We start from the raw sequence: 12,369 nt of genomic DNA on the forward strand, positions 1-12,369 counted from the left end.
ATCACATATCGTGGTCATGGCGGTTCAGGTTACGGTAAGGTTGACCTCCAAGTGTGACTGGTTGTGTATGGTTGCAGTTAAAGGGACATTTTGCTGGTGATGACGTCTCTAAATTGTTCCAGAACAGGGATTATATTGTCTGATCAGAGTGGCTCCAGAGAAAATGCTGTGGGGTGTTTGCTTGATGTTTATAAGTGTGTGGATGTGTAGCTTTATTTGAGATTTGCAGTTTGTGTGTGTGTGTGTGTGTGTAAATAGTGCATGTCCTCCTTTAACTCTCACCCAAACTGGTGACTACAGCTGATTTGTTCTCTATGGAGGCTACGCTGTGTGTGTGTGTGTGTGTGTGTACATGAGTGAGTGAGTGTGCGTGCCCTTGTGTGTGCATATGTTTATGAATGTGTGTATGCGTGCAAGTGTACGTGTACGTGAGTGAGCGTGCTTGCCGGCGTGCGTGTGTGTCTGAGTGAGTGTGATGGCTCCCACATTGAGTAAAGATGCGTCACTCCTGAGCGACAGCGCTCCAATCCAAAGAAGCTGACACACGCCATGCGGTGGAACGGATGTTGCCATGACGATCCAGGGAGATGTCATACTCAGTTGTGGCGCAGTGAACACACCTTGGCAGACAGAGGGGGGGGACGTTTAGTGCAACTGAACATTGCAGCGAACCCGTTGATGTGTCTCGAACCGCTCATCCAAACAGCTTCACACTCGACAACGCACGGATCCTAAGCGATGCGACTGCCGAACCTTACAGTACCCTGTCCTCGAGACCGAGTCATACACACACACACACACTCCTACAGGTGTTTCTGCACAGCCAGCCCCGCCCTCCCGGCTCACAGGTCCGTGTCCTTGATAGCCCCCCCTGGAAGCTCTCCTCTCCGTCACCCAGTTACAGGAACTCTCTCAGACGACACACACACACACACAATTACTCAATTAGAAAGTCCTGGCGCCCCAGCAGGTCCTCCCACCCGGAGCTGGCACGGCCATGCCGTGCAGTGGGAGAGACGCTTAATGAAGAGGAAGAGAGGGGGGGGGGGGGGAGGGGGGACCAGCAGGATGAAGGCCACAGTGCGAAGCAGCAGCTGGCGGGCCATAACACCCCGCCTACTTATCACATTCTCAGATGTGCTGATGATCCAGTCATGCAGCAGGATGCACACATGCACACGCACGCAGGGGTGCGTGCCCTCACCCACACACACTCACACACAGACACACACACACAAGCAAGCACACACGTTAAACTTGTTCTGTAGGCTGGCTGACACTTTTTACGCACACAAACAAGCATGCACAAACGCACACACTTCCAAATGGGCATTGACACATTTTATGGACACCGTAAAATGGACACGTGTGAGTTTGTGTGTGTGCGTGTGTGAGAAAGAATGTGTCAGCCCGTCAACAGAATATGTTTAACGAATATGTTTAATGTGTACTTGGCGTTTGTCAACAGTGATTGCAGGAAAGGTCATGTTTTACCAGGCCAGGAACCTTGACTTCCTGTCTGTCTCCACTAGAATTTTTTTTTTACAACAGTCTGTTGTTGTACTGTGAGTGCAGTTGAGAGTAGAAGTTTCTGACTAACTCAGGCATAACGGATAGCTCATAACGGATATTCAGTTAGCATAAGCCACCTTGCTAGTGAAGAGTTCAGTTTGGAGGATGGAGCAAATCACCTCAACCACCTCACAACCCTCCTGAATCAAACATGCAAATGCTACCAAAGCCATCTGGCCCGTGTGTCGGAATTGGAATCTAAAAGTACCTCCAATTCTGAAGAAAAAAATAATTATATTTTTATATATATAATATATATCTATACACACACAATATACCGTGTGTGTGTGTGTATATGTATTTATGCTAAAACCGCATGCAGTTCTGCACAAATGGACACAAATAGCTCTAGACTATGTCCCAAACCAGCCACACACGCCGCACTGGGTCATCTGCTCCCAAATGTCTTTTGTTGGATTAAATGGCCTGGTTAATGAATACAATGTAAATTTAACTTGGTAGTATAGAAGACTTTGTGAAGAGTATTTGTGGCATGTAGAATGGGCTTGCTTGCTGTCGTACCTGTCAGAAGTCTCTTTGGATAAACGACAAAAACGTAAACACGTCAACAGGCAATTTGCTCCCTCGATTTACTCAAAACGTTGCCCTTTTCTACGACCTACGTTTGGATCTAACGTGGTCTTGAAGGTCAGTCGTGATCCTGAGAGTTCCCAGCAACTGCAGTCATCAGTGGTGTGAGTTAATGACTGACATTAAGGTGTCACACCGTGATGTCTCTGTACCTTGTAGCTGCTAGCTCCAGCACAAGTGCTGTGACACTTGGCCATCTGCAGACACGCCTATAAATAACCCCACGTCAGGGATAACAAGAGGAGAAACGATGGAGCTGGCTGGTTGGTCAGACATGGTTCTGACAGGTGGTCTGACAAGCATGGAAAAGCATCTCGATGTACAACAAGTGTTACCTAAGTGTCTTATTTCCCAGGTAAGCACTGGGAAGATTATCCTTGGTGTGTGTCTGGGTGTGTGTGTGTCTGGGTGTGTCTTTTTGTCTCTCGCACACATGCCTATCAATTCTGGCTTTGAGCATGGAGAGTGAAATTGCTATAGTGTGAAACACGATACACTAACGCACACATGCACCCATCTGACTCTGTAGTGATCCACTGTATAGCGGCATGGATTGAAGGGAATGCTGGTGTCCAGACTGGCTCTTAATTGTCCTTAAGAACCTATCACAGCCTCTGAGGACATAACTGGAATTAGAGCCAGTCAACACACACAGCATGCAGAACACTCGCTCACTCGCTCAACCATTCCTTAACTAATGTGAAACCCTTCACCTAGTTCCTCCATCTCTCCCACATACAGACCCTCCACCTAGTTTTGCTGGTCCTCGTCAGTTGAGGCCTTCCAGGGTGATCCATCATCACAAGTCCCCGATGCCCAGTCTGCTCTACCCTGACATGAGCTGACTGTGGCAAAAGATGGAGGCCTGTTGTGGAAGCTAGCAGTCTCACTTTCAGCTCTATTTATGCATCTCTGATGTTTGGGTCCAATGTTTGGGTCCTGATACATTGTCATGAGAACCAGTGAGTGAATACCAATGAGCCTACATGGCTGATGGCCTTAGCCAATCAATGCTCTTGATCGATGAGACGACTGTTTAGAATGCAGATAATGGCATCTTCAAGGGTAGCAACGGAGGCACTTGTGGATGTTGTGTAGAGGCCTACAACATCCTGGTAAACAAACAGGTGGTCTACCTGTGCCCTTATTGTGATTCAGGACACCTACTCTTGCACATGTGATAAAAAAAGGTTCCATGCTATAATACTAGTATGTATCAAGTAAGAAAGTTTAACTTTTAAACCCCTAAGCAGCCTGAGTTTTCGAAACGTAAAACATTTTTTTTTAGAAATGAATGAAAATTCCCCCACATTCTACCACAAGCACATTGTGCCATGCTTCACAGTAATAGACACAATAGCTTTTAACAGCTTTTTGAAGTTTCACAATTGCTCACAATTGCTTGCTATTATTATTGTAAACATTTCCACTTTTAACAGGGTATTCCAATAAAAAAAATGAACAAACCGTTTAAATGGAAAAAGTCACACGATAAGACTTAAGGACTGATGTCCAGTGGATGCATAGAAAAAGCGATGTCTACGCTACATTGACAGTTGAGTAGCCAAACGATTGAGAGACTGTGTTGAGATTAGGAGAGCCTTGCTTTGTTCATTGTTGCACACTGCACTCCACATACAATTCGGTCCTGAAGATAAGTGATGTCCGTGTTATGTCAGTAGTCTGCAGTAGAAGTATGCAGAGTGTACCTGGCAGTGCTCATTCAATGGCAGAGAAAATATTTTTCATTTGTCCAGTAGGGACTCCTACCTTCATACATATGCAAACAAGATGAGAAGGCTTTTGGGCTTTCTGTCTTTCGAAAACTCAAACTGTTAGCAGGGGGGAAGCAGCGAACTATGTTTTCAGCGGTACCTCCAGCTCGAGAAATGCGAATAATTTAATAGTCAATGGACTGTAATGAAAAGGTTTGGTGACATTTAGGAAAATGCTGCTCTGAAGATTCTGTTCAGAATGTGATTTCTTTGGACGAATATGTTTCTCTTTACTTAGCACTGTGCTGTTTCTGAAGTATCTGTATATGTTTCATCATTTAATCTTGGCAAATTGGTTGTCAGGCAACCCCATTTTGCCTGAACAACATTCTGACTGACTGAACCCAATTATTGTATTCTATTCAGCTGCATTTAAGCACTTAAGGCCTTTGTGAAGTATTTTAGCACAGGGTATTCACGACAGTTCTGTAATGAGCCCTGAGGAAAGTCAAGGATGACTGTCTAGATGGGACAAAAAAAAATATGCTCCAAAGTTAATGGAAGTCATTTTTCCAAAATGGGTTCCTTTCACTGTATCCCTTTGTAATACAGGACAGGTTGGCACAACCACATGCTTCCAGTATATTCATTTACTATCACAAGTTGAATTTCCTCAGCACTGTAATGCACATTTGGTTTTAGTTCAACAAAGCTTTATAGGGTTTTTACATACCATCTCATGCTGGCCTATGACATTGTCTGTACATTACCAGTGAGTTTAATATAGTTATATGTAATATAATTTTCAATTGTCTTTAACATATCTCAAATATCTTAAAAAGTGATTTTAAATGTTAATATGACACCCATACCTAGACAGAATTGAACTTGTCCAAAAGACACCAACTTCTTACAGTACTTTTGCCTGTTCGTTTTCAATACTTTGTTGTTCACCTTGCCTTTTACTTTAAAGTCTTTTAAACCGTACATTGAAGCTATTTATTGTGTACAGTGAAGCCCAATCTATTCCTTAATTGTGCCAGCACCTGCTGTTCATCCATGTTTAAATCGAATGAGAAGTGTTGTGATCGTGATGAAAATAGTATCATCTGCCTACACTGTAATCACAGGTGTGACTGTCTACAGGTTTGATGTTTGTGGTTCATTTGAATCTCACAGTATATCCCTCTCTCTCCCATCCTGTCTTTCCTCCTCTGACATCCTTCCACATCCCTTTCTTTTCAATCTGCCATTCATACCCTTTCGCTCTTCTCCATAATTGTATTTCACCCCTTTTTTTGTTTCTCTCTCACACGATCGTCCCGTCTCTTCTCCCTCACCTCGTCCATCACTTCCCCATATCTCTCCTGGCATCACAATCTCTTTTATCCTCTCCATTGTCTCAACTACTTCTCTCTCTCTCTCTTTCTCGCTCTCTCTCTCGCGCTTTCTCTCTCTCTCGCGCTCTCTCTTTTTCTACTCCCTATTTTCTCCTTTCTCCCCACTCATCGTTCACCCCTTTCTCTCCTTCTCTTCCCCCCCCCCCCCCCCCACAGTTAAATAAGCAGCAGCTGCAGGCGGTGAAGGAGCGTTTCCAGTCCTTCCTCAATGGCGACACTCAGATCGTGGCGGACGAGGCTTTCTGCAACGCAGTGCGAAGCTACCACGAGGTAAGACCCTGTCTTTCACCCTCATTCTTTCTGTACCCGTTCAACCCCCCCCCCCCAAAAAAAAAAAGACAGCTGAACCCCACCACAGACAACAATCCTCCCTCCAACCTTAAAATAACATTGCAACCTTCCCTGTCCACCAACAAACCTGAATCATCCCACAATCTGAATCAACCCCTATGAACACTTCCCCCCCCACCCCCAAACCAACCAGCTTTCAGCAGGATAGACAGTAATGCAACTGTCCCTCATTATAATATCCCCTACCGTGGCCATACTGCAGCCTGCCTCCAGCTGCCTGGCTTCCATCAACACATGAACCGTCGTCCTGCTAATTAACAACAGATGACAGAGGCAAGGTAAAGTGATTGATTCATAGCGCTCTCTGTGGATGCTCTGTACGATAGCTATCGGTTCACGTGGCAAAGTGCTAAAACCAGTCTGGGGGCGGGGGGGTGGGGTGGGGTTGCAGCAGATTCTCACTCCGGTGGAGGTGTGCGCCCAGATGTTCTGTGTTGCTACGCTAGCTTTGCGAGCGTTCCTCTTGGGTATCCCTACTCACTGACTTGAACAGCTGGAGTTTAGCAAGGACTGTAATTGGCAAAGAAGGTACGCAGAATAAAGTACATTTACATAACATTTATACATTTAGCAGACGCTTTTATCCAAAGCGACTTCCAAGAGAGAGCTTTACAAAAGAGCATAGGTCACTGATCATAACGAGATAGCCCCAAACAATGCGAGCAGCCAAAACATGAAGCATACATTGTAGAAAAACAAATAAGTGCCAAAGGGAAGAACCATAAGAGCATCCAGTTAAACAAGTTACAATTGAAAAACATGAAACTCCCCGCAAGTGTACCTGTAGAAAAGACAATCAACAGTAAAATATTTCACAGCAAGTACAAGAATTTGAAACCGTTACAACTAACCAACAAGAGCAACAAGTCTCTCAATACGAGTCATTGTGATCCTGGAGGAAACTAACATCAGGTCCAGCCAAGCATTCCTAAGTAAACATCTTTTTGTTCAGTAAACACGGACAGTGTTTATCTAGGCACGCGAATGGCAGACCAGAGGAAGAGTGAGTTGATCCCTTATTGTGTTTTACTGTTCCACATGGCTTGGGCTTCGATGCTTGAGCAGAAATCCACGGGCGGTAGGTGTGTGCAATATCTGTCAACATCCCTTTCCCAATATTATCTGTTACCTCTTGGTGATGTACCCACTCTACTGTCTTCTCCTCTGCGGTCTGTCTCTCCTCCACAATCTGTGTGGGCCACATGCTTGTTTGGCATGTTTTGTCATCAAAGTTACAGCGAGCGTCCATGTCCAAAAAAGACCCGAAATTAACCGTCAAGTGGCTAATGGCGTGTGGAAGGCCTATTCCTAGTAATGGTGGAGCTCTCCGAGGAATCTGTTCTCACTCGTTAACTCGGCTCTCGCTTCTTAACCCTTGTTCTGCCTTCGGGTCACATGACCCAAAGGTTCATAACGAACCATCGTTGTGTTTACCCAATTTTACCCAATACAAAAAACAAATACAAATAATTTTGTTTTAACCTTTGCAATGTGGGGGGTCTGAGACAGCCCAACGGTTAAAAGAAAATGCTTCACTTTGTTTTTGTATGCGGTAAAGTTGTCGCAATACGACGGTGGGTCACAATGACTGATGGGCCAGAATGACCCGAAGATAACACAAGGGTTAAGGTCCTCGTCTTCTCTCTCTCTCTCTGTCTGTCTCTGTGTCTGTCTCTGTCTCTCTTGAACTCTTTCTGTGTCTCTCTCTCTCTTTCCTCTCTTGCTGTCTGTCTGTCTGTCTGTCTGTATGCCCCCTCTCTCTTTCTGCATTGCTCTCTCTTTTTACCCCTTTTGTTATCCCTCCATCTTTCCCTCTCTCATGATCCTTTCCCTTGTTTCGCTGTCTCACCATCCCCCCCTCCTCCCCCTCTCTCTCTCTGCCTCTCTCCCTTCCTCTCTCCCTGCCTCTCTCCCCCTCCTCCTCTGAAGTGCCGGGCTGTGTCTATCATGCGCTATAAGATGAAGATGTTATCAGAGGAGGCCAGCATCTCAGCCCTCTTAATTGCAGCAGATAGATAGGAGAGGATCCTATTGAAGTCAAATGCCTCATAGTCTTGTGCATGGTGCAGTGCATGAAGAGTGGCAGGGTAGCGATGATCAAAGACCATCAGATTACTATTCAGCGGACATCGTCCCCAAAGTGTATGAAGACAGCTCGTCAGGTTCTCGATGTACAATACTCCAAAGTGTCTTTAGAAAGCATCAGTGGCAGTCACGGCAACCCTAGTGGGAGACGAGAGCAGCTGGATGAGGTGTAATTGTGGCCAACAAATATGTTAGGCTGCTTGTCTGCCTGTGGTGCTTGGGGATATGCAAATACGCCAAGTAACACTAGGATTCTTTAGTGTATCTTGGGCTTTTCTAACTCGCATCATATTTGTTGAAGGAGCTCTGTGTGTGCGTGTGTGCGTGTGTGCGTTTGTGTGTGGTCGTCGGTGTGCTAAGCTTGTGCTTAATCCCGGCACATGCTTGAACATACAGAACATAGATAGTGGGTGTCAGCCAAGTCATTGCGCCTGATCAATAGAGTTAGCTAGTCAATAGATGACACAAGGTCTTAGAGGTTGTTCAAGAGAGACTTTGTCGGACTCGCATGCTTGTGTCACTGCCCACACACACATAGATTCCAGCCCATCCTACATGTACAATTGTCTTCCCATATGAAGCAGTTAGACTTTCCCTGCTTTTTGGACCAGACTTATTCAATAGCTCTTTCAGACTTTTACGGTGGCTAATGAGAGTTCACAGTCATGTGTGCGGTGTAGGAATAATGTAGGGTTTAGGTATGAATCAATGACAGGAACAATTGAGTGTGAGGTGAGGGAATCATATTTTAGGAGGGAAAGGTGTGTGTGTGTAATTGGCGAGAAAGATGATGGGTAGGGGCTGAGCGAAATGGGAGGGATGGAGGGGAGAGAGAGGTGGAGGGAGGGAGAGGGTAGAGAGAAAAGGAGAGATGTGGTAGGGTGACATCACGGCGTTCCAGTGATGGTCCAACAGTATTCCTTACAACCGTGCAGAATGTGCCCAACCCCCGTTCTTGGCTCAGCTTACCTTTCATGCAAATAACCTTTGAAACAAACCCAGAAATAGATTTTGTAGCCTACTGTATAAGACAAGACGGCTCACCACGGAAGCAAACACTCCAATCCCAGTAGTAGCGTTCTGTTAAGTTCACATCCCAGTCATTGACTTTGTACATTTCGGTTACAATACCTGTGTAAACCTGTTTCGTAATTTATGTCGTTAAGCTATTCAGTTGGTCTGCATCAGCGCCACAGTCTGCCATGTGGCTAATTAGCATCCTGGCTATAATTTAGCACTTGGGTTTAGCGGTGGGACTTGAAAGACAGGCAGCGATAACAGGATTTTGCAGGAGCATCAAACATGTCTCGAAGCCCAAATGTGTTTCAGAACGTGGAAATAATGTTCCTGGACCCTCTGTGACTGTAATTCCATGAGTTCCTCAAAAAGTGTGTACTGTGTGATCCTTGATCATACTATCAGCTAGATGTTCACTGGTCCATTGTTTCAGCTTTTGAAGACTTCAACTTGGTCACTCTTTCGGTTTGCTTTCAAATGCTAGAGAACCACACGCATATGAATTAGCCGCAGTCCTGTTTCTCTCCTTCTCCTTTTTGTAGCACTGCTTCCTAGCACTGTATGAAGGAATCGTGATTAAATTACATATCGCTTCTCATTAATTACTCAGTTACGGCTTGCCTGTTATTACCACTGACTTCATTTCATCGGCCTCACCGTCTGTGCCACAAAATTCTAGAGATGTCATCCTCTTGAACAATATGGCCACCGCCAAAGCGATTCTACCCTGGCCTTATCTCTGAGTGGTTCACTGTCTACCTGATGAAGGGTCAGGCACGTCCGGGGTTTGTGTTGTTGATTAACACCTAACTCTGACTGCTTGGAGTGTGCTGGGGATTAATATTACTCTGCTCTCTTCGTCAGAGAACAAGGCACTGTGTGTGTGTGTGTGTCAAGATGTTTGTGTGTGTGTCAAGATGTTTGTGTGTCTGGATCTGGATGGGTGTGTGACTGGATCTTTACAAAATGTGTGTACCTGGGTGTGTAGCCAGCAGCCTCTGCATGATCCACTCTCTACGCAGCCTCTCCTCAGTGTCCTGCCCCCCCCCCCCTACCCTGACAGAAACCAACGTACAATATCCTTCTGTGTAGCATTTGCCCATATACTGTCCTGTACATTGCTATACATTTGTGGCAGTCAGTGTTACAGTGATATGTCGTAGTACTCCTGTGTGCTGTAAAATCACAATTAATGACTTGGGTGTGCATGTTCTTCAGCTGTAGTCTTCTACTTCTCATCTTCTGTGCTTATTGGAGAAGAGTGGGTGATAATGGACAGGATTTTCTACTGGTCATAGGACAGTGAAGGCCTAGCCATTTAGGGAGTCACTGGAAAGTGATGGAGATGATCAGAATTGATCATTCTGATTTAGCTGATTGTATAATGGGGAAATCCATTTGATGAAGTGTGTCTGTGTGTGTGTGTGCATGTGTGTGGTGTGCTGAGACTTAAAAAGATGGCACAGTTTGCGTGGGCCAGGTTGTCTCACAACCTAGCAAACTGTTTGTAAGACACTTGAGGATAAATGTGTCTTTTCCTTTTAACACAGAGCACCAGGGCTTTAGCCAGTATGTTTGTAAGACACTTGAGGATTAGTGTGTATTTTCCTTTTAACACAGAGAACCAGGGCTTTAGCCAGCATATTTGAAGTGGGATTAACTTGTCACAGACCCACCCTTACTTAACCTCCCCTTAAGGGTCAGATGGCTGAGTGGTTATGGAATCGGGCTATTAATCAGAAGGTTGCCGGTTCGATTCCTGGCCTTGCAAAATGACATTGTGTCCTTGGGCAAGGCACTTCACCCTACTTTCGGGGGGCATGTCCCTGTACTCACTGTAAGTCGCTCTGGATAAGAGCGTCTGCTAAATGACTAAATGTAAGCGTAGTTAGTTATTGCTGCATGTCACTGTTCCTATTCAGACCCAATTTGCTCATAGAAGTAATGTCACACTTTTAACAGTGAGAGAAACTCTTTGTCCTGCTTACTGTGCTGTTTCCTGCCACTTCTCTACGTTGGCTAGCTTGTTCTTGACGGGTAACAGACATATTACCTTCAACACTTAAAGATGTGTAAATGCCTGGTGAAACAATAGAAGAGGGTCCTGAGGAGAACGTGTAGATTAGAAGACCAAAATGACTCAAAGCTGCGTGGAGGTCCCTACAGCGTCTCCAAGGCCTCTTCAGCTGGTCACATCTCCTCATACACCGCCCGCTCCAAGCAGGAAACGCGCGTGTGCCATTAGAACAGCTTCATGCAGCTGCCGCAAATACAGCTTGATGAATTAGGAATGGCGATTTGGAAAGATGAAAATAACATTATTTTAAATGAACCATTCAGTCACTCAGGCAAAAGCACCTTTTGTTTGGGTGAACCAAACTACAAGCCCCTGCTTAAAACTTGCAAATAACATCACCCATGTTATGACCAGTGCAATTCTGCTCAAATATTATGAACCCTGCTGAGGGTGTCCTCAGGCTCTCTCCTCTCTCTCCTCTTCCTCTCTCTCCCTCTCCTCTCTCTCGCCTTCCTCTCTCTCCCTCTCCTCTCTCTCTCATCCTGTCTATCTATTACTTCCTCAGAACCTTTCGCTCTCCCTTTCTCTTGTACTTCCTTAGGCCTCCTCCCTCTCTCTCTTCTTTCTCTTTCTCTCTTCCTTCCTCGGGCTCTCCCTTTCGTTCTCTGCCTGCCTTTCTGTGTCCCTGAGTTGAAGAGATGTTGCTGTACTGCAGCTCCTCAGCAGCTGGTTGCTGTGATATGGGTTTCAGAGCGAAGGCTTCTAACATGCCATGAAAGTGGATTTACTCTTATTGAGGGGGAGTGTGCAGCACAGAGAGTACTGTTCAAACTCAGAATGTGTGTTTTTGCAGTTTGTTTAAAACTGTGTATTGTAGATTATTTCTACAGGTTTGTGTATATTGTGTGTGTGTGTGTGTGTGTGTGTGTGTGTGTGTGTTATATACTGTGTGTGTGTATATATTGTGTGTGCCTACGTGTATTTCTGTGCCTATAGCTGGAAGGAAGAACCTTGCAACCCGACTGTCGTCAGAGTGGCAGAGGACAATGACTCGAGCCTCTCTTCTCAATTATTGGGCAGGAATATGTCAAGTCACCCTGTCAGATAATGACACCATTATGTGAAGATGACAGAGTTGACATTTTCAATCTTTTGTCACCGCCATGCACCCTATTGAGGACGTTTTGGAGAACTCACGGCGTCTTGCTGTGCATCTTTTGACATTTATCCGGGCTGAATCATGTCAAAGGTCTCAGTGACACCTCATGAGATGTACAGGAAAAGCCCAGAGGCTTTGGACGAGTTTTGTTGAAGACAATCGCTATTTTCACTTCAGCGTTTCACCAAAAATTGTCTAAATACTGAGATAGAATGAAGCACATAAGTCTCCAGAATAGACCCTGATATTGTGCAAACTTCCTGCACAATCGGTCAACACACTATAACTTTAAATCAGAATCAGAATAAAGTTTTATCAGCAAGTATTTTACACAACAAGGAATTTACTGTGGTGCATACAGTAAACATATAAGAATCGTAAAAATCTTTAAAAAGTGGTCCTTAAATATATAAAAAAGTTAGAAATCAAACTAATTTGGCTTTGTAGAAGTTCACCATCATT

The 12,369-nt window shown here is 45.0% G+C and overlaps 1 protein-coding gene across 10 annotated transcripts in view; it reads left to right on the forward strand.

The window, feature by feature from the left end:
• Positions 1-12,369, forward strand: part of cadps2 (Ca++-dependent secretion activator 2) — a 98,440-nt gene that overhangs the window by 14,841 nt on the left and 71,230 nt on the right. For all 10 annotated transcript variants that reach the window (XM_062461909.1, XM_062461908.1, XM_062461911.1 and 7 more), the window contains exon 2: positions 5,435-5,548. In XM_062461909.1, the coding sequence (XP_062317893.1) occupies positions 5,435-5,548 (114 nt within the window). The remainder of the gene's footprint in view (positions 1-5,434; positions 5,549-12,369) is intronic.

The sequence above is a fragment of the Osmerus eperlanus genome, chromosome 5 (genome assembly GCF_963692335.1).
Source record: "Osmerus eperlanus chromosome 5, fOsmEpe2.1, whole genome shotgun sequence".
NCBI classification, from domain to species: Eukaryota; Metazoa; Chordata; class Actinopteri; order Osmeriformes; family Osmeridae; genus Osmerus; species Osmerus eperlanus.